The sequence below is a fragment of the Sminthopsis crassicaudata genome, chromosome 3, assembly GCF_048593235.1.
Source record: "Sminthopsis crassicaudata isolate SCR6 chromosome 3, ASM4859323v1, whole genome shotgun sequence".
NCBI lineage: Eukaryota > Metazoa > Chordata > Mammalia > Dasyuromorphia > Dasyuridae > Sminthopsis > Sminthopsis crassicaudata.
This window is the reverse complement of record NC_133619.1, coordinates 50965474-50987915: the sequence shown is the minus strand read 5'-3', so window position 1 is coordinate 50987915 and position 22442 is coordinate 50965474. Positions and strand designations below refer to the sequence as shown.

Genomic DNA, 22442 nt, shown 5'->3' with positions numbered 1-22442 from the left:
TTGCATGGGTAATTTTTCAACATTAACCTTGTAAAACTGTGTGTTCCAATTTCCCCCCTTTATCCCCCAATCTCCCCCCTAGATGGCAAGTAATAAATATATGTTAAACATGGTAAAAATACATGTTAAATCCAATATAGGCTATTTTGTCCCATGAACCTAACCTATTCCATTGACCAACTGCTCTATTTCTTAGCCAACACTAAATGGTTTTAATAACCACTGCTTTGTAATATAGTTTTAGGTCTGGCACAGCTAGGCCACCTTCATTTGTGCTTATTTCATTAATTCTCTTGAAATTCTTGATCTTTTGTGCTTCCAAATGAACTTTATTACTTTTTCTAGATCTGTAAAATAATTTCTTGGAAGTTTTATTGCTATGGCACTGAATTTAAGTAGTATTGTCATTTTTATTATATTCACTCAGCTTACCCATGAGTACTTGATATTTTTCCAATTGATTAGATTTTCCTTTATTTGTGTATTCATGTAGTTCCTTTGCAGGTAGACTCCCAAATATTTTATATTATTGACAGTTATTTTAAATGGAATTTCTCTTTGTATCATTTGCTGTTAAATCTAGTCTAACATATCTGAAAAAGGATCTCTCCAAATGTGTCAAGTAGCCATCCGGACTTGACTTTGAGTCACCCCTATGGTGGAGGAGCCACAATTCCCTGAGTAGTACCACTCTGCTTTAGAATAAATCCTATTATTCAGAAATTTGTCCTGACATAATGCCTAAATTTGCCAACGTGGGCCTCAAATCAGAAAGACTTATTGTTCTCAGTTCAAATGTTATCTCAGACTCTGGTCGCCTTGGGCAAGTCACTTCATCCTGTAAATGAGATGGAAAAGAAAATGACAGATCTCCCTAGTATCTTTACCAAGAAAACACCCAAAGAGGATCAGGAAGAATCAGGCATGACTGAAAAAAAACTGAACAACAAAAACCCTTGACTCATTCTCCTATTTTTGATTTCTGGATCCAGGTAGAATCAGCCTAATCATCTTCCATATATCATGCCCCACTAAGTCTTTTCTTCTTCAGGGAAAGCATCCCTAATGCCTTTAATCACTTTTCATTAGGTATAAATTTGAATTCACCACTCTGATTGTCTTTCTGTAGACAGTCTTTACATTTATCCCTGTTGTACTCTATCTTATTCAATTCAACCCAGTGTTCTAGCCTTGATCTTTTTGTATATAGGAACTAATTCAATGGACCGTTATTCAATATAACTGCATACTATGAAAAGTTAACATTCATCCATTTGATCTTTTATCTGATATCGTAGCTTAACTTTTGATTGTCATTTGCCCTCATTCATATTCACTAAATGTATGATAGAATCAGTTCAGATAGAGTAATCAAAGGGAATTGTGATGATTTTCAACTGGGAAGAAGTAGGAGAAGGCCACAACTCTAGCTCAGTATTGCAATGACTATATAAAATAAAAGAAAAGAAGGAAGAAACAAAGCATTGAAAGAAGGAAAAAACTGTCTACATAATGTTGGAGTTTCTTGGGTGGGGAGAGGTACTAGGTAGTTTAATAACACCTCAAAAGATAATTGAAGATAAACTTTGTTTTTCCTTTGAGATGAAGAAATATGAGAATAGGTAAAATAGGTTTGAAGCTAGGAATGCATCTGGGGATCATTATCTATATCTATATATCTATAGCCAGGAGCTGGGCCTGTACTCTTCTTTACTCCAAGGAATTTGTTTTTAAATCATGAGGAAACTATCTGATTCTGTTTGAACTTTGATTAAAACCCCGTAGCAGGAAATCCCTTAAAATAAACAACTTAAGATTCCCTATTTAATAAATACAGTAATGTAGCTAACTATGTTAGCAAAATTCCCATGTTTGAATACTTTAAGCAACAGATATATTTTAATGGTTTGGATAGCTTAAGTATAACATAAATATGGCTTTCAGGCTCCCTTTAAAATTAATGTAATATACATGGATAATTTGATGAGTCCAAGAAAAGATAGCCAAAAAGATAGTTTGATCTGAGCGATCAAACTGAGGTCCCTTTCCTTTAAATATCTCCCCAACATCCAGTAAGATGGTTAAGTGAATCTGGGTCTCAACTCAGATTCCATTCATCAGAATGAGAGAAAAAATATTTGAAAGCAAAAGAACATTTCATCACATTGTATTTGCTTTGTATATGTTTTGCACTTATTTGTCTATGTATATGTTGCAGTCCCTCAGTAGACTATAAGGTCTTTGCAGGTAAGAATTGTTTTATCTCAGTCATTTGGTTAGTAAATATTTACTAAAAGTCTGCTTTGTCAGATGGGCAAATGAACCACAAGGAAAACCTGACAGAAAAAACAGTGTAGGAACTGAAAGAAAATGAATAAGGAACCAAAAAGAGGCCTCAATAAAATGAACAAATATTTTAGAGCAAAGGAAAATGATCTTCAGAATAGAGGTACAGTACTGATAATAAATGTCAGAAATTATCATGGATCAATTGCATTACTCTTGGGAGTGGTCACAAGATCAATAAAGTTATTTAGAGGAAATCCAGGATATGATCTGGGTCAGAACCTAGAATTCTTAAAGGAAAACATAAAAAGGCCAACAAAAGAATAGTTTTAAACATATCATGGAGAATCTCTTTAAAAGAGATACTCTCTGAGAAAGAAATTAAGAGAGTTGGATTTAAAAAAAAAACACAGAGGAAAAAGAAGAACAAAAGAAAGAAAGCAAAATTGGAAATAGACCTTCGGTCTTCAATCTCAAAGCAATTTATCTTGAATATGGAATCCAGGAAGACAATGTGAGAATCAATGGTCCCACACACACACACACATACACACACAAATAAAATTAAAAGCCTGAATACATTACTTCATGAAATAATGCAAAAAAAAACCCAAAAAACTAGAAGAATTGGAAATGGAAGGCAAAGTATAATTTAATAGAATTCCTATATCATAACTTGAAAGAAACCCCAAATTCAACTCAGGCAGAAATGTTGTGATCAAGCTCCAGAATTGAAGAAAAAAGATAGGAGAAAATATGAACAAGTCCTTATTGTTTCATTTTTCTTTGTGCTCTCAATTATGCTAATACTAATGTAGGTTAGTTTTAACTTTAACTGTTTTGAAAACACAGTCCAAGGAATCCCTTTTAGTAGGTTCACAACATCAAAACTATTGCCATTTCTAATTTCTAATATAAGAAATATCAATAAATATAAGCCACATAAAAACACTCAGGAAGAGAGAGCATTCTCAAAGATTTTTAGGAGCAAAAAGTTTGAGAAAGCTTTTTTTTTATAGCTTCCTGTTCTAGTCTGTCATTTTCTATCATTTATATATTCTGCAGTTGCATTAAAATTAGTCAACTTCAAATTACAGGAAAATTAAACCACTGACAAGTCTCTGTCAAATCCACTTTGCAAGAAAATAGAATATTAGTGTCTCCTAAGTCCCTCAAGGGTAATAGCTGTGACCCCAGCCTAACACAGTGACTTGCATATAGTAAATGTTTTCTGAATTGAATTTTTTTTTAAATTGTATTCTTTGCTGAATGGAGCTTAAGCAGATTGGACTCAGATCCAAAGAAAACAGTTTTTAAAAGTTTAAAAAAATATTCCCCAGATATGGGGGTGGGGAATAAATGAGAAGAAAAGTCTCATTTCCTGAGATGAAAGGAAAAGTTTTCATTTCTTTCATGGGAAAGTCTCTTTTTTAATCAAAGGAAAGTCTTTTTTCCTGAGTTCAGACCCCATATCCCCTGCAGATAGCCTCTGTATTGCTTCTAGAAGGGGTGGAAGAGGAAGGGGATTTTTTTTTTTTTTTACAGCAAATGCCACTTAAGAAAGTTGTGTGAAGAGTGAGCTCTTGACTCTTGACAAAAGAAAACAAATGGAGATTGATTTTTCTCTTCAGCCAAGGTGAACTTGGCCTACTGATGAATCCTAACCTAAAGAGATTTCCTCATTCCTTGGCCCAATTTTATAGGCACTGAACAATCTCTTATAATTAGGACAATAGCTCCTTAATTTTTGCCTATTTTAGGTTTTAGCTAGATCTGTATTTCTCAAATGTTTGTTCTCAGAACCCTTTCACACTCTTAAAAATTATTGAGGACTCCCAAATGCTTTTGTTTATATAGATTATAGTTATTGATATTTGCTATATTAGAAATTAAAACATGTTAGTATTCAAATTGCATTTAGAAATGCTGAGTCTGAACACAGTATTTGCTCTTATTTATATATTATCTTAAAGTTTACAAAGTGCTTTTCCTACACGGAACCTATAAGATAAATAGGCAGTGTAAGTATTATTCCCATTTTACAGTGAGTAAAGTAAAGTGAGTCTCAGAGAAATATCATTTTAGTAACGATCCCAGATACGTGCTCCACATTAAAGACACATTAAAGGTCATACGTTGCTGGTAAGTGACAAAACCAGGTCTAAAAATATAGTCAATTAAGCTAGTGAATAAACCTGGAAATGATTTCAAAGACCTTCATTTTTTTTACAGGAATCAAGAAAAACAAAAAAGAATCTTCTGAAATTGGTCCTTGGTTAATCAAGCTGAATTTGGCTGATAATGGCATAGATGGAAGAGGAAAAGAAGGAGAAAGAGGTGTATTGGAATTCATTCAACTTTTAACACAGTAAGTTGCAATCAGAGGATATTAAAAGATGTCCATTTTATGCACAAGTTCTTCTTATGATTCAGGTTCATGCTCATGATTCATTGTGGCCATCATCTTCAGTACTTCTGGGTCAATTTTTCCATGATCACCTCCTTCTCTAAAGTGGAATCTGGGATGGCTAATAAAGAATGTATGAAATTAGAGGAAACTCAAACTTATGAAGCCATGTGGAAATACTCAGAGAACTTCTCAAAGCCTCCTCGATTGTGGCTGTTGACCACTTCCTGGCCTGGACCTAAGGTAGTATAGCTGTAGAGTGGTAAGTGGTGAGAAGGGAACAGATGTGATAAAAATAGGTGAAAGAATCAATAAGTCTTGGCAATTGATTGGATATATGGGATAAGAATGTAGGGAAGGTCACAGGTGACTCTGAGGTTGCAAAGTTGTATAACTAGAATATGGGTTTTTAACCTTTTTCTGGGTCATGAATACCTTCAGCAGTCTGATAAAACTTATGGACACCTTCTCAGGATCATGTTTTTAAATAATTGAAAGAAATGATGAATTTAAGCTAGAGGTTAATGAAATTAAAGATGTAACTTTTTCCCCTAAGTTTACATGCTTCCCACAGTCTATCTAAACACTCACTGTCAGATCATATATATTCTAGGTGTTAACACTAGGCAACAATATAGTACCATGGATAGAGCACAAGGCTTGGAATAAGGAAGATCTGAGTTCAAAACTGACCTCGGATACTAGATTTATGACTCTGGGCAAGTCATTTAATATCTGTTTGCCTCAGTCTCTTCCTCTATGAAATAAGGATAGTAATAGTCTCTCCCTAGGTTGTTGTGAAGATTAAATATTTGTAATGCACTTAGAACAGGGTCTGGTCCATATTAAGCACCATGTTAATGCTATTATTCTTATTAATCAGATAATGTTCATCCAAGTTCCTTTCCAGCTTTAAGATTTTAATCCCCTCAATTCCAAAAGACTTGTGAAAGAAAATACCATCCACAGAAAGGTACAATGGATTCAGAATGCAGATTGAAAAATACTATTTTCACTTTTTTTAAATGTATTTTTTGTTTTTTCTTTTTCATGGCTTTTCCCTTTTGTTCTAAGTTTTCTTTTGCAACTTGGTATGGAAATATTTTTAACATGATCATGTGTGTGTAGCCTATTTCAGATTGTTTGCTGTCTTGAGAAGGGTCAAAAAAAAGTAGGGAAGGAGAAAAACTTGAAGCTCAAAATCTTTCAAAAAATGTTGAAAACTATCTTTACATGTAATTGGCAAAAAAAATAAAATTCTATTAAGTGTATGATTAACCTGTTGCCAACATTGTCTGGAACCTTTCTCAAGAATATGGACACAGATTTTTGTTGCTTCCTCTTTTTCATGCTCTTGTTCAGGAAAGATTTTATTTATTTTATTTTTATTTATTTTTAACACATTGCTTTATGAATCATGTTGGGAAAGAAAAATCAGAGCAAAAGGGAAAACTATGGGAGAGATTAAAAAAAAAACAGAAAAAAGAAGTGAATATAACATGTGTTGATTTCCTTAGTTCTTTTTCTGGATGCAGATGGCATTTTCTGTCCAAAGTCTATTGGGACTGCTTTGAATAACTGAATCACTGAAAAGAACCAAGTCTTTCATAGTTGATCATTGCTGTTATCGTATACAATATATTCCTGATTCTGCTTGTTTTGCTCAGCATTGGCTCATGTAAATCTTTCCATTTTTTTATAAAACAATATTCCATTACCTTCATATACTACAACTTGTTCAACCATTCCTCAATTGATGGGCATCTACTCATTTTCCAGTTCTTTGCTACCACAAAAAGAGTTGCTATAAACATTTGTGCACATGTGGTCCTTTCCCTTCCTTTATGATTTCCTTGGGACATGGACCCGGTAATGGCACTTCTGAGTCAAAGGATATGCACAATTTTATAGCACTTTGGGCACAGTTCCAGATTGCTCTCCGGAATGGCTGGATTATTTCACACCACCACCAACAATGCATTAGTGTCCCAGTTTTCTCACATCCCCTCCAACATTTATCATTATCTTTTCTTCTCATCTTAGCCAATTTGAGAGGTGTGAGGTGGTACTTCAGAGTTGTTTTAATTTGCATTTCTAGTCAATAGTGATTTAGAGCAATTTTTAATATGTAACTGCAGATGACTTTAATTTCATCATCTGAAAATTGACTGTTCATATTCTTTAACCATTTATCATTTAGGAAATCAGGAAAGACTTTAGATGTGGAGAAGAGGATTTCTACTCATTGTCTTCTTAAACTATTATATCTGGGCAAAGTTATTGTACTCTTAATTCTCTCTGTTACTCACTTTTTTTTTTTTTTTTGCTGAGGCAATTGGGGTTAAGTGACTTGCCCAGGGTCACACACTGCCACTCACTTTTAAAGCAAAGTCATAAATGTCTGAAAATAGGATTTTATAGTGGAAATGCAGGAGGGCAAGAAATACAGTCACATGGACAGCAGACTCGGTCTTTAAGGAAACAATGAAGGAGAATTGATCTTCCCAAGTTCTGTAATAGCTTATACAAAAACACATCAGTCCCATGGGAAAGGGCCATTCATTGCTGTCATTCTCACACAGCTCCAGGGGTTTGCTGTTTCACACTGAAAGGAGACATAGATCTTGGTCTTGTGACTTAATTTATAGTAAGTAGCACAAGCAACTTGAGATGCTGACAATAGAGAAACACAGATAAACAAAACAGCTTTGAAAGTTAGAGGTGAAATTTATTACATAATTTAAAAGGAAAACAAATTGTAAATAACAGAGATTGTAGTGTCATGTACAATCCTCTTTTTCTATTCTACTATAGACATAAACATTTCAATTCTATTCAACATTTGTTAAATTTGAAATAATCTTTTTTAAAGAAAAAGAGGGAAAGACAAAACTATTTGTCAACTGGGGGAAAAAGGGGAGGAGGCCACTATGGTACTGTGGTGTGACTATGAACAGACAACACTTAAAAATAATTAAACAATGTTCTATGACTAACCATATTTTGACCTACAATAGTTTTTTTTTTATTTTTAATACATTCTTATAAAATATTCTGGCCACTTAAGAGAAATAGATCTTGGCAATAATGTTCTGGGAGAAATTGCTGCTACTGATATATTGGAAGCATTAAAGGAGAGAAAGAAAGGTAGAGTATTTATATTTCCTTATCCTATTGAATTAAAAGTTTGTATTCTTCACTGTTTTATAACCTTTTTTGCTCACAAAACATGATATGGTTCAGAAAGACTACCATGAACTAGACCCCCATTTTGTTTGATTTTCCTGTCAATTTGCAAAGTTATATACTTTGTTAGAAAGTTTTATTTTTCTTTCATTTTTAAAGACTTCTACCTATTCTATGCTTAAACTCTTCACAAATATATAATAAATTCATGTTTACTTAGATATAAAACACCCAGAAAGGTAAAAAAAACTACACTGTTCTCATAATATGTAAAATGAGAACCAAGGTTCCTTTCTTATAGCCCCCAAAGATTTTCAAAGGGCTTCTGAGTCATCAGAGAATGGCAAAATTGTGTTCAGTCTAGTTTTGTTAAGTGTATTTTATTGTTTAATTCCAATTCTTTGAAAACTGTTAATGCATTTAGATATTTTTTTGAGGGTAGGATTCTTCTTGACTTAACTAAGTCAGGAAAGCAGTATGGAAGACAATGTTGGAGATCACACTGTCAGTGCAAGTTGGGAGATAGCACAGTGGATAGAGCTCAGCCCTGAAGTCAGGAAGAGCTGAATTCAAATCTAGCCTCAAACACTTACTTAGTTTCCTCAGCTACAAAATGTAGATAATAATAGCACCTATTTCCCAAGGTTGTTATAAGGATCAAGTTCAAGAATATATTATAAAGCACCTATAGTGTGCCTTGTACACAGTAGGCACTTGATAAATACTTATTTCCTTCTTGTGAAAAAGATGAATTAAAATCAGTTTCTTCACCTGGCCCTATATCTTGTCTCCTGATCCAGTAGTGATCAGTAATGATTATGCATTTTAATCTTGTTCCATCAATGGGTTTTCCCATTTCTTTTCCATTCAGCATTCAAAAAAAACCTTGGTAGCAACAAGACTGCAAGGGACAATGTCTAAAGTCCACGTGTCCAATATGAGTCCTGAGGGTACATGAGGGCAGGGTATGTTTCCATTGTTTTTTCAGATGCTCAGGGGGTACTCACTCAACAGATTTAACCCTCTCTCCAAAACTGTTTACCTAATTAGCAAACATGTGTCAATAGGTTTGTCTGATTGCCTAACTGCTTGCTGCTAACACTGCATAATCTCAGCTCCTGCTGAGTGTTATTCCATTTGTCAGTTTTGTAACTATAATAATTTTTAAAAATCCAGCCTGCTTTCATTTGAATTTTTGATACTGCAGCCAATAGATGGAAAAGCTTTATCTAGGCTTAGTTCTTTGAAGAATCTTGTCTATATTTAGGACAATTTCTGGGGGGGAGAGGAGTGATCTATGAAATGGCAGCATAGCTTCACAAGTATTCTATGTGTGTATGACAAAGTAAAAGATTATAATATATGATCCACTGATTTTATTTTTTTCTATAAAGAATAGAACAAAAATAATATATATGTAATGGTATGCATGTATACTACAGTATTTATGCATTACTTTTATGTCAAATTAAATCAGATACAACCAAAAAAAAAAGTCCTTTGGAACAAAATTATGGTTTACTGGAAATTGATAGTTGTAAGACTACTGAGTTCACCTCCTAGAAATGCCACTGGACCAATCAATTCGTAAGTCCTTCAGAAAAGTCTTGGATATTGCTGAGAATAAGCACAATCATTCACAGCTATCATCTCACAACATTGCTATTATTTTTTACACAGTATATTTCACTTTGCTTGAACTCATGGAGAACTTCCCAAGTTTCTCTGAGAGCATACAGTTCATTATTTTTTATAGAACAATAATATTCCATCATAATCACATACCACATGACAATCCTTTTATTAATAAACATGCTGACTTTGTTAACAAAATGATTAAATTATCCAGAAATTATGTCTCTTGAACTTTTTAATCACCATAACATTTTTCTCTGGAACTATTTATACCATTAGCATGTATATCTATCTGTCTATCTGTCTTTCTATGTCTACCTGTCTACCTGTTTCCTTATCTATAGCTATCTCCCTATCTGTTCTTTTTTCATTCCTTCCCTCCCTCCTTCCTTCCTTCCTTCCTTCCTTCCTTCCTTCCTTCCTTCCTTTCCTTCCTTCCTTCCTTTCCTTCCTTCCTTCCTTCCTTCCTTCCTTCCTTCCTTCCTTCCTTCCTTCCTTCCTTCCTTCCTTCCTTCCTTCCTTCCTTCCTTCCTCCCTCCCTCCCTCCCTTCCTCCCTTCTTTTCTTCCTTCCATCTTTTATTTTTTCCTTTTTTCTTTCTTTGTTCCTTTTTCTTTTCTTTTTTCATTTCTTCCTTTCTCTCTAACTTTCTTTGCTTTATTTCTTTCCAATCTTCTTGCTTAGTTACCTCAAAAAAAAATCATACTCTCTCTACTGATTTCTCTCTCTTTCTCAGGAATCAATAGCTATATATTCTAAGCTCAGTTGCCTTTCCTATATCACATCTAGAAAGCATGTAATCTAGGACTACTAATGATGTTGCAAATGAAACAGGGATAGGAGGTAGGAAAGAGGGGAAAGAATATCATCAGATCATAGATTTAGAACTGGAAGGGACTCCTCAAAGGCTATCTATTCCCACCCTCTTATTTTACACATGAGGAAACTGAGTGAGGAAAGGCAACATAATTTGTCCCATTTGGTAGTTTCACTGTCAGGGCTAGGATTTGAATCCAGGTCCTCTGGCTCTTTTCTAGAAAGCTTTTCACTGTGCAATCCTGCCCCATATAATGTATTTTTACGTGGCATTGGATTAGGGATAGAATGGATATGGAAATGTTCAGGCAGTGAGATTATTAACCTTAGCAAAAAAAAGAGGGATACCATTTTTTCCCTTGATAGAAGGAAGAAAAAGAGAGAGCCATAATACTGAGAAATGTTGAGAACTAAAGATGGGGAATTAAGGTGTGTGGCCAGCTAAAAATGGGTCTCAACTCCTTATCAAAATGGGAAATCAGAGCATCAGGAGTAAGTGTGGTGGCTATGATGGCAGGGGAGCAAAATCTGGAATGGGTTGTCTACAGCAGAATAGAGGGGAGAGAAGGGTAGAGTGGGGTAATCAAGCACTGTGGAGAATTCCCCTGAGGTTATGTAGCATGAACTTGTAGTGAACTATGACATTCATCTCTACTTAAGTTAAATAAGTAGTAAAGGAGGGCTTTAAATCTTGCACTCTTTCTCAGCCCTAAGGGTTCTTTTTCATTAAAGCACATCATTATAATGTCAGCTAATTGTTTAAAGTTTCACGTGTTGACAGAAAATAACTGTAATGAGAGCTCTTGGAGCTGCAAAGTATTATGCTTATGTGTCAGTGTTTTAATCTACACAATGAGAGGATAATTACTGACTGTTCAACTAAAAACTAGAAATACAAAGTCAAAGTACTTAAAACATTTTTTAATTTGTATAAATGACTTTTTTTACACTATAAATCCAGGATGCCAGCAGAATCTTCGCTTGTAACAAAGAAAAACAGTTAAACAAAGCAGAATGGAAAAAGAAAAACTTGAGTATAATCAACATTCCTCACTTGTAATTCCCTTTTTTAATTGGGAAAAAAAGGGTGTTTTATTATGCTTTCCAGGGTCAATATCACTACGAATTTAACTGTCCTTTAGGATTGTTTTTCTTTACATTATTATGTTCTTGTTTAGTCATTTCAGTTATGTCTGACTCTTCATGACCCATTTGGGATTTACTTGGCAAAGATGCTGGAGTAATTTTGTCATTTTTTTGTCTCCAGTTCATTTTACAGATGAAAAAACTGAGGCAAATAAGATTATGTGACTTGCCCAGAGTCACACTGCCAGTAAGTACCTGAGGTCAAATTTGAACTCTGAGAGATTACTCTTAGGCCCAGCACTCTACCTACTATACCACCAGTTCCCAGGACTCTATCTACTACACAACTAATTGCCCATTATCTTAGCATATCATGCTATATATTATTCTCCTGATCTTTTACTTTGTCCTATGTATGTATTCCACAATGAATATAGAGCAGACTTGGAGACAGGAAGACCTGACTTTAAATTTGACTTCAGGTACTTTACTAGCTGGATGATTCCAGATCAGACACTTATTCTCAATTTCTTCATATGTAAAAATGAGGATAAAAATGGAAACAATCTACTACAATTGTTGTGAAGACAAAATATTCTTATAGTTTATTATTCCTTCCATGTTTCTCTGTTTCTTTGTTTAGTATGGTGAAATAATACTCCATTCCATTCACTTAATGAAATTTGTAAACCTATACTCATTATTTTTCTTTTTTCTTTTTTTTTTTGTTAGTACAAAGAGGAAAGTACATATTAAGAAGCAATAGGAAGTGTTTTCTTTATTATTCAAATATGGAATCATGTTGAATAAGTTTCTATTTTCCATCTACACGTTACTCTAAAATCATTTCAGATACACTGAGGAATCAAATGAAACTGTAGACATAAACATGAAGAATTGGCTACTCAAAATGATGTTAATTAAGAGGATTTTTATGGGTAAAATACATTTCCTTCTAATGATACCATTTTCAATGCAAAGTAATTAGTGACATCCTTGAAAATACAAATTTTGTTCAAAGAAGAGGATCTGTATTGCTGTTTTTCCATTTGGAAATAATCACAGTTTCATTTACCAATTAACAAGTTAAATATAAAATATATTATAATGTCTAAATGAATGGAATGAAATTACTTAATTGCCTACTAAGTACTCTTTAATAGTCTGTCTTTAATGAAAGAATGTACCAGAAAGCTATTTCTTCAGAATCATGAGTGGTTTTATTTTATTGAAGGACATTAAGGAAAGTTGGAATAGCTCATACATTTATGTAGTGTCTTAAGTTATACAAAATGCTTAGGCAAAGTAAGTTTTTATGGCATTCTTTTGGGGGGTTGATAATAGCTGATGTGCTATAGTGAAAAGCGCACCGGATTTGAAGTCAGAAGATAAGAGGAGAGATCCCAAACTTTCATCTGGAGCAAGAAGATCTTCAATGTTTCTTTAATGTTTTCACCCTAGTAAAATTAAAATTAGGTCATCCTAGCTCTCCAGTCCTGTTGCATCTTTTTAAGATGCTTAGAGATTTTCATCAAAAAGCAAATCAGCAAGAATGGTAAATACAATAGGACTTGTTATTTGAATGTCTGAGATCTCATTCAAGAGAAAGTACTTAACTTGGAAGCAGGGAGAGGGAAGAAAAGGGAAGGTGAGTAAGGACAAATCATTGTCATTATCACCAACACAAAAATACAACCAAATTTCTGGGGAGATAAGAAATACATGCCTGAGATGAAGAAAAAAAAAAATCAGAAATCCAGGTAAGAGATGCTCTTCTGACATTTTCTCCATGTTTCTACTATTCCATAAACACAAATACATGAGAATGAAGAGGTTTTATGTGAGGAGCAGGATCTTACCCAGGTGTATCTGATTGCTTTCCTATCTTTGACTGGGAAAGGGAAGGGAACATCAAAGTTGTACATCGATTGTTTTCAGCAAGCAAGCCTCCAGATATAAGCTAGGAAGAGGGGGCATAGACAGCTTATACAAAGGATAGATCTTCCTAAATCCCAATCTTGAAAACTCCTTCTAGCTCTAATTTATACAAACATATGTAAACCCACTCCTCTTCAGACTTTCCTCATTACTATTGGGCCACCCAGATTCAGAACCTAACAGTCATCCTTGATTCTTCACTCACAGACACCCCCACATAACCAATCACTTGCCAAATCTTATGGTTTTTAATCTCCATATTTCCCCTTTATGTTCCATTCTCTCCACTTACTCAGTTATCATCCTAGTTTCACTCAACCATCATCTTAGTTCCAGTCTTCCTCAGTTCTTGGCTAAATAATTGCATTAAATTCCTAGTTGGTCTGTATGACTCAAATCTCTTTCATTTCCAATACATCTTCCACATAGCTGCCAAAGTATCTTTCCTAAAGACATGGCTATGTCACCCGTACCCCACTTAATTCCAGTGAGTCCTTATTACCTCTGGAATCACATATAAATTCCTCTGTAAAGCGTTTCCCTCTCTTTCACCTTTTATTACCTTTTATTCCTATCCAATGCATTCATAAAACCACACTAGGTCTACTGCTATTCCTAATGATCCATTTTTTTTTTCTCTGTGCCTCTGTAATGACTCTAACCTTTCTTTCCTGTGTCTGGGTTATTCTTCTTCTTCACCTCTGCCTCTAAGAATCCTTACCATATTTAAAAACAGTTCAAAAAAACTTCAATTTTCAGAAACTCTTTCCTGGTTAACATCCAGCTGTTAATGCCTTCCATTTTAGGGTGACCTTAAATATATTTTTTAATGTATCCAGTATACCCATATATGCATATGGTGTCTTTTCCATTAGAATGTGTGTCCCTTGTGGCCAGGGACTGTTTTCAATTTTGTTTTGTGTCCTCAGCACCTAAGATAATGCCTGACTTGCATATACTCAAACCATCATCAGTCAGTGGGTATTAAGTATCCATTATGTGTCAGGCACTGGACCAGGAGCTCCTGGGATACAAGTACAAAGAATGAAACAATGTCTATCAATTTGTAGTTAATGTTATATGAGGGAAGATAATAAAAATACACACATAAACATATACAAATGTATGTGTTTTCAGAATAAATACCAAATAGTGAAATACAAGATAGGACAACAAATACAAGGTAGTTTGAGATGCGGGGCCCTATTGAGGGGACAAAAATAGATTTCATAAAGAAGGTGAATTTTGAACTGAAACTTGAGTGAAGAGAGTGATTCTTCAGGATAGAGGTGAAGAGGAAACACTTTCTGAGTAAGAGGGATAGGCAGAAGTGGGAAATAGAGCATTATGTGTAAGGAACAGAAGGAAGGATTATTTAATCAGATTGTGGACTTTAGGTAGGGAAACAAGGTCTAGTTAGTTTGGGAAGATAGTTTGTGTCAAAGTTATAAAGGTCTGGGAAGATAGTTTGTGTCAAAGTTATAAAGGACTTTAAAAGCTAAGCACAGAAGTTTATGTTTTACCTTAGAGGTAATGAGAAGCCACCAGTTTACTGAGTATGAGGCTCATTCCCTTGAGTTTAAAGAAATCTTAAGCTAAATCTGAGCTTAAGGAAAATTGTTTTTTATTCCATTGAGGAGGATGGACTGGAGTGATGAGTTGAGATCAGAAGGATATTGCAATAATTTAGACAATGTGTGATGAGGATTTGAACTAAGGGAATATCTATGTTAGTGGAAAAAAAGGGAAGATTTGAGAACTGGAGAAGTAAAAAATGGCAAAATTTTGCAAATGATTGGATTGTAGAGTGAAAGAGAGTGAGAAGTCAAAGTCACAAACCTGGCAGACTAGAAGAATAATAATGACTTCAAGAGAAAGAGGGAAGTTTGGATAAGTGGTAGGGTTTGAGCAAAGGTGATAAATTTGTTTTGGACTTGTTAAGTTAAAAATATCTCCAGAATGTGTACTTTAAAATTATGTTCCACAAATGAAGATCTTGATACTTGTTTGTTGATTAATTATTTGAATTAATAAAGGACAGTGTTAAGTTTAGGGCAGCTACACAGCATAGGTCTGGAGTCGTAAAGACTCATCTTCCTGAGTTCAAATCTGGGCTCAGATACTTACCAGCTATGGGGCCCCCTGGGAAAGTCACTAAAGTCATTTAGCCCCGTTTGCCTCAGTTTCCTCATCTGTAAAATAATCTGGAGAAGGATACAATCTGGAGAAATCTTAGTATCTTTGCCAAGAAAACCTTAAAGTGGTATCATAAAAGAGTTGGATACACTGAACAACAGCAATAAGTTTATCTTTTAACTTAAAATGTGTTACCATCTATCTTGATGAAAACTGGTATGTTCTGTAAAACTGGAAAGTTATATGAAAACAAAAGCTATTAGATGGAAGAAGGAATTATATGGAAATTTTCTGATTGACCAGGAAGGCAGAACTAGGAACAAAGGATGAAGATTGTAGAATTAGGTTTCTAATCAATCCAAGGGAAAATGCTGTCACAATTGGAGCTGTCCAAGGTAGGATGGGTTGGGCCCCAATCAAATAAATGAATAACTATAAGAGCTAGCATTATTTATAAAGAATTTTGCAAATGCAAAGGACATTCCTTATGGCTGTAATCTCATTGTATCCACACAACAACCTTTGGGAGTTAGGTACTATCATTAACCCCATTTTAAATGGAAGCTGATCCAGATTAAATGAAGACCCAGCTCCCACAAATATTGCCTGAAGGAGGATTTGAACTCAGATCTTCCTGACTCCAGGTCTAAGGCTTTATTATCTAGCCATTTGCATGGCTTCTTCTCATTGTAGATTTTCAAATGAAACTGGTCGACTACATGCCAAGGATATCAGAGAACTGATTTCTATTCAAATTCAAATTGGACCAGATAGTCTTTGAGGTGCCCTCATTCAAAGAGGGTCAAGATACCTTTGTCTTTAAGGATTTAAAGAGTTGTATGTGGAACAAGAATTAATTTTGTTCTGTTTGACTCCAGAGGACAAAACTAATAGCAATTGATAGAAGCCTCATAGAGCCAAATTTAGACTAGATGTCCTGAAAAAAAAAAAAAAAAAAAATCTGATAACAATAGAAACATCTTTAAGTGGTAATGGTTCCTACTTTCTGGGAGTCTTTAAGGAAAGGATAGATGACCTATGTTATAGAAGGGAATCTATGAGTCAGAGGTTTAATTTTCAATACTGAAATTCTGTGATTCTGTAATTTACAAAAGAAAAGAAGAACACATAACTAGCAACAGGAAAAAAAGGAATACACCTCACTTTCCTATCAGAGAGAAATAATTAGATGCTGTGCCAGAAAGAAAATGAATATTCTTTCTTCCTGTCTTCTTTCTGTAGGTAAACTGTCAAACTTAGAAATTATAGTCACTCCACAGATCTCTTCAGATCTCTTCAGATCCATTTGGAATAACAGTAAGAAGTTTGTTTCTGCCCAAAAGAAAAAGAAGAAGATAAGTAAAGAATAATCCGTGTTTTTGGGTAAGTAGATAATCACCAGGAAGGCCTCATGAAAGTTATAGAGTGCAGCTAATAAAGATAAGAGGGGTAAGATGTCAATATGCAATTATAAGAATCACACCATTTGTTTGGAACCATCCAGTAATTCACTCCATCTCTGAAGTTGGTATTTTCCCTCCTTGTACTGGAAAGTCATAGTGGTTCCCAAAGATTAGGAACATTCCTCCAGGACATTCCAGTTTTACAATAATCAACTATATAACTATATCTATGAATTTATCTCACTTTTTTGGATTTAGATTTATGAATTGAATTATTATGGTAATTAGTTCCATAAGTTGATTACCTATTGTGGGAAGGTAGCCTTTTTATGTCAAGTTTGTCTCTTTTTCATTATTTCACAGACCAAAATCTGAATATAAACTCCATTTATTCCCGTGGACAAACTGTTATGGATATAAAAACAACGCCAATGAGAAATAACATTATTAAATAAGAGCAATTTCGTGAATGAGGAAAAATACTTTTTTCTTATATTACACTTATCACATTTATAAAAAGTTGCTTTGCCAAGGGAAACTCAGAAAAACAAATTAAATCTTTCTCTGGGATTTCTCCTTTTCTTGAGCAAGTGTAATTTCTACTAGATTAAAAGTAACCATGCTATTAACCTAGCTAAGTAAAAATTAATCTTATTTCCAGTGTCACAAGTTTGCGTGGGTATGTTTGGGAAGAGGAACTATTCTCTAAATACCACTTCCTTGAAAAGCACCTTCTTCCCCAAAGGAGAGAACTTCCAGTCACTCTACTTCTTTATAAAAGTCAATCAACAACATATTCAACAAATGACTGTGTTTATTGTAGGAAATACAGAACAAATGAACTGCCAATCCTGGCAGAGGGAATGGGTGAAAAGAACTGGAAATGAAGGTGATTTCCTGAAAAAAAAATGGTTAATCAGTTGAGTAAGCTAAGATTTTTTTGTTGAGGGGCTCTTGTGTTGGGTAGAATATAGGTATCAAGAAAATCTGGGAAATTTCAAGATTCTAACAAACTGAAAAACAAAATTGTTCCAGTCCTAGAAAGATAAAAATATATAATGAAGTACCTGTTGAACATTCACCACATGCATAGCACAATACTTGGTAATATAGGGAATTTGAAAGAAGTGTAAAAGCTATTCATTTATTCACTCAACAATGTTTAATACTTACCATATTGTGCTTGGAGGTAGTGAAAGACTAGGGGTTTGGATGGTAATTGTGGTCATTCAACTCATTTGATAAACATTCATTTAGTATTTTCTATATGTCAGATGTTGTGCTAAATACTGGAAATACAAAAAGAAATAGACCCTGTGTTTAATGAACTTGTTAGAAAGAAACACCATGCACACACGAAATATATGCAAAAAAAAAAGACAAAATAGTTTCTGGAGAGAAGGCACTGGTGGCTTATGGGATTGAGCTCATGTAGGATATGGAACTTGAGCTCAGCCTTGAAGGAATTTTGGGATTCTATAAATGAATATATTCCAGGCATGGGCCAATAGGCATGAATACAGGAAGTAGAATGTTATATATGAAGAACAGTAAAGAGATCTGTCTATAGGCTGGAATGAAGAGTGCATGAACAACAGTAGCGTGCCACCAGTAAGGAAAGAGTAGGTTTGAATCAGATTGTAGAACTTCTTGAGCAGAAGAATGTATTTTTTACTTTAGGGATATCAACTTAGCTGCTATAGGAAGGATAGATCACAGAAGGGAGAGATGTAAGCAAAGACTAACTAGTAAGCTATCTCAGTAATCCAAACAAAAAGTGATAAGAAACTAACCTTGGATGGTAGTTGATGAGTATTGAGAAGGGGACAAATGTAGGAGATGCTGTAAAGGTAGGATCAATGAGACTTGGCATCTGATTGACTATGTATGATAAGAAAGAGTAAGAAATCAAGGGTAATTCCTCAATAATGAACCTAAATGATTAAAAGGATGTTAACAGTGCTCTCAACAGAAATGGAGAAATTAAAAAGAGAACAGGGAGGAAAAATGAGTGCGACAATAGTGAGTATTTATATTTTAAGTTTTAAGTTTTTCATATAGTTAATAATGTGAGGATAAAGTTCAGGAGAGAGGTTAGGTTTAAATATATAGATCTAGGAGTTACTTGGATAAAGAAGCTAATTGAACCCATGAATATAAGAATAAAAAAGTCTTGAAAACCAATGCAGTCAATAGGATAATACAGAGAAATCAAGAAAGACAACAACTAAAAATAAACTTTGGTTTTGGCAACCAAGAGATCTTTCTTTTAAAGCTTCCCCCCTCAAATATATGCAAAGATAGTTTTCAATATTCCCTTTTGCAAAATCTTGTGTTCCAATTTTTCCCTCCCTTCCCCCTATCAATTTCCCCTAGACAGCAACCAATATAGGTTAAACATGTGCAACTCTTCTAAACATATTTCCATAATCATCATGCCGTGCCAACAACAACAACAACAAAAATCAGGTCAAAAGAGGGAAAAACATGAAAAAGAAAAAAACAACAGGCAAACAACCAAAAAAGGTGAAAATACTATGCTTTGATATGCATTTAATCTCCATAGTTCCCTCCCTTAATCCTAAGGATGGCTCTTTCCATCACATATCTGTTGGAACAGCCCTGAATCACCTCATTGTTGAAGAGTCAAATTCATCCATCACCGGTCACATCTATCACATAATCCTATTGTTGCTGGATTACTGGTAATCTTGAGAGGAATTTCAGTTGAACAATGAGATTGTAAACTAGATGTTGATAAACTAGGAGGTAAATGGGATTTGGGAAATTTAAGGTAATCAGAAGAAATACTTTATTCTCCAAATTTACCCATAAAAATGAGGGAATGAAGGTTTCTTAAAGATGGAGGATACCTGATCACATGTATAAGTACTATTGAAAGAACCACTGAATTGAAAATTAGGGAGAGGAAAGGGATGATCTGGGAAGAGATAGAAGAATTGGTGTAGAGGACAAAAAAGAATTGCTAACTTGGGAAAAAGAAATTGCTAAGGAATTGGAACAAAAAAGGCAAGAGGAGATGATAAGATTGAGATGATGTAAAGTATAAATTTAGGGAGAACCAGTGGCTCATGACAAATGATCCCCTTGAAAAACTATTAAATTTTTTTTTTCAAGAGAAAGTCATACTCGAATATTTTAGGGAAATCAATAGTACAGATAAGAAGTTTTATGTTCCTATAACACAGATGTGAGATGATAAAGGACTGGTCTGGAAAACTAAGAGCAGGAATAAAAAAGGGACAGAACTGAGAAACATTGGGAATGATGGATTTGATGATTAATTCAATATAAAGGATAATGAAAAAAATGCAAATGTAACTTCAACTTTTCAAATCAGGATAATTGTGAAAAAGACTATATACTTATAAGAAAGTCAAGAGAGGCAATAATTTTATTGATAATTATAGATTTTATGAGTTGGAAAGAACTTCAGTGGTCAGGTACTCGAACTCATACAAGAAAAGAATCCTAGTATAATAATAGTACCCTAAAAGTTATTGTCCAGCCTCTACTTGAAGCTCTCCAAGAAGAGAGAAACTCACCACATCTCAGGGCAACCCATTCTATGTTTAGACCAAAAAGAAGTCTTCTTGATAGCAAATCTAAATTGGTGCTTTTTTTTTTTTTTTTTTTTTTTTTTTTTTTTTTTAATTTTTTATTTTATTTTATAATTATAACATTTTTTAACAGTACATATGCATGGGTAATTTTTTACAACATTATCCCTTGCACTTACTTCTATTCAGATTTTTTCCCTTCCTCCCCCAACCCCCTCCCCCAGATGGCAAGCAGTCTTATATATGCTAAATATATTACAGTATATTCTAGATACAATATATGTGTGTAGAACCGAATTTTTTGTTGCACAGGAAGAATTGGATTCAGAAGGTAAAAATAACAGTTTACATTCATTTCCCAGTGTTCTTTTTCTGGATGTAGCTGGTTCTGTCCATCATTAATCAATTGGAATTGGATTAGCTCTTCTCTATGTTGAAGAAATCCACTTCCATCAGCATACATCCTCGTACAGTATCATTGTTGAAGTGTATAATGATCTTCTGGTTCTGCTCGTTTCACTCAGCATCAGTTGATGTAAGTCTCTCCAAGCCTCTCTGTATTTTTCCTGTTGGTCATTTCTTATAGAACAATAATATTCCATAACATTCATATACCATAGTTTACCCAACCATTCTCCAATTGATGGACATCCATTCATCTTCCAGCTTCTAGCCACTATGAAAAGGGCTGCCTCAAACATTTTGGCACATACAGGACCCTTTCCCTTCTCTAGTAGTTCCTTGGGGTATAAGCCCAGTAGTAGTATGGCTGGGTCAAAGGGTATGCACAGTTTGATAACTTTTTGGGCATAATTCCAGATTGCTCTCCAGAATGGTTGGATTCTTTCACAACTCCACCAACAATGCATCAGTGTCCCAGTTTTCCCACAGCCCCTCCAACATTCATCGTTATTTGTTCCTGTCATCTTAGCCAATCTGACAGGTGTGTAATGATACCTCAGAGTTGTCTTAATTTGCATTTCTCTGATCAGTAGTGATTTGGAACACTCTTTCATATGAGTGGAAATAGTTTTAATTTCATCATCTGAAAATTGTCTGTTCATATCCTTTGACCATTTATCAATTGGAGAATGGCTTGATTTCTTATAAATTAAAGTCAATTCTCTGTATATTTTGGAGATGAGGCCTTTATCAGAACCTTTAACTGTAAAAATTTTTTCCCAATTTGTTACTTCCCTTCTAATCTTGTTTGCATTAGTTTTGTTTGTGCAGAAACTTTTTAATTTGGTGTAATCAAAATGTTCTATTTTGTGATCAATAATGGTCTCTAGTTCTCCCTTGGACACAAACTCCTTCCTCCTCCACAAGTCTGAGAGGTAAACCATCCCATGTTCCTCCAATTTATTTATGATTTCGTTCTTTATGCCTAAATCTTGGACCCATTTTGATCTAATCTTAGTATGTGGTGTTAAATGTGGGTCCATAAATTGGTGCTTTTGTAACTTCTATCCATGACTTCTAGTTCTGCTCTTTAGGGCCAAGCAAACCAAGTCTAAAATCTCGTGTATATAAGAGCCCTTCAGATAATTGATTACAGCCATTATGCCCCCTCTTAGACTTCTTTCACCAGATTAAACCTTCACATGACATGGATTTAATCCTGGTTGCTCCTATAGGGACACTCTCCAGTTTATCTATATCTTTCTTAAACTGTGGTACATAGAACTGAACACAACACTGTAGATGAAATCTGATGAGGATAGAGTATAGTGAGAGTATTACCTATTTATTTCTGGAAATTATGTCTCTCAATTTAGCTTTTATTTAGCATCAGTCTTAAAATAATTCATTCATGATTTAATTAATAAATTGTCATTAATATATTAATTTAATGTAAGTAATTAATAAAAGGAAACTATTTTGAAAGCATTAACTTTTTGGTCTCCACTTCACACAACCAACTCATATTGAGATTGCAGTTCACTAAAACCACTAGAATGTCTTCAAA

At 34.3% G+C, this 22442-nt stretch overlaps 1 protein-coding gene across 1 annotated transcript in view; it reads left to right on the top strand.

Annotated features, from left to right (window-relative positions):
* Positions 1-19332, top strand: part of LOC141560397 (uncharacterized) — a 48020-nt gene extending 28688 nt beyond the window's left edge. Inside the window, exons 7-10 of the mRNA XM_074298477.1 lie at positions 4519-4654; positions 7734-7840; positions 16732-16872; positions 17256-19332. Of these exons, the coding sequence (XP_074154578.1) occupies positions 4519-4654; positions 7734-7840; positions 16732-16859 (371 nt within the window). The 3' untranslated portion in view covers positions 16860-16872; positions 17256-19332. The remainder of the gene's footprint in view (positions 1-4518; positions 4655-7733; positions 7841-16731; positions 16873-17255) is intronic.
* The last annotated feature ends 3110 nt before the right edge of the window (positions 19333-22442 follow it).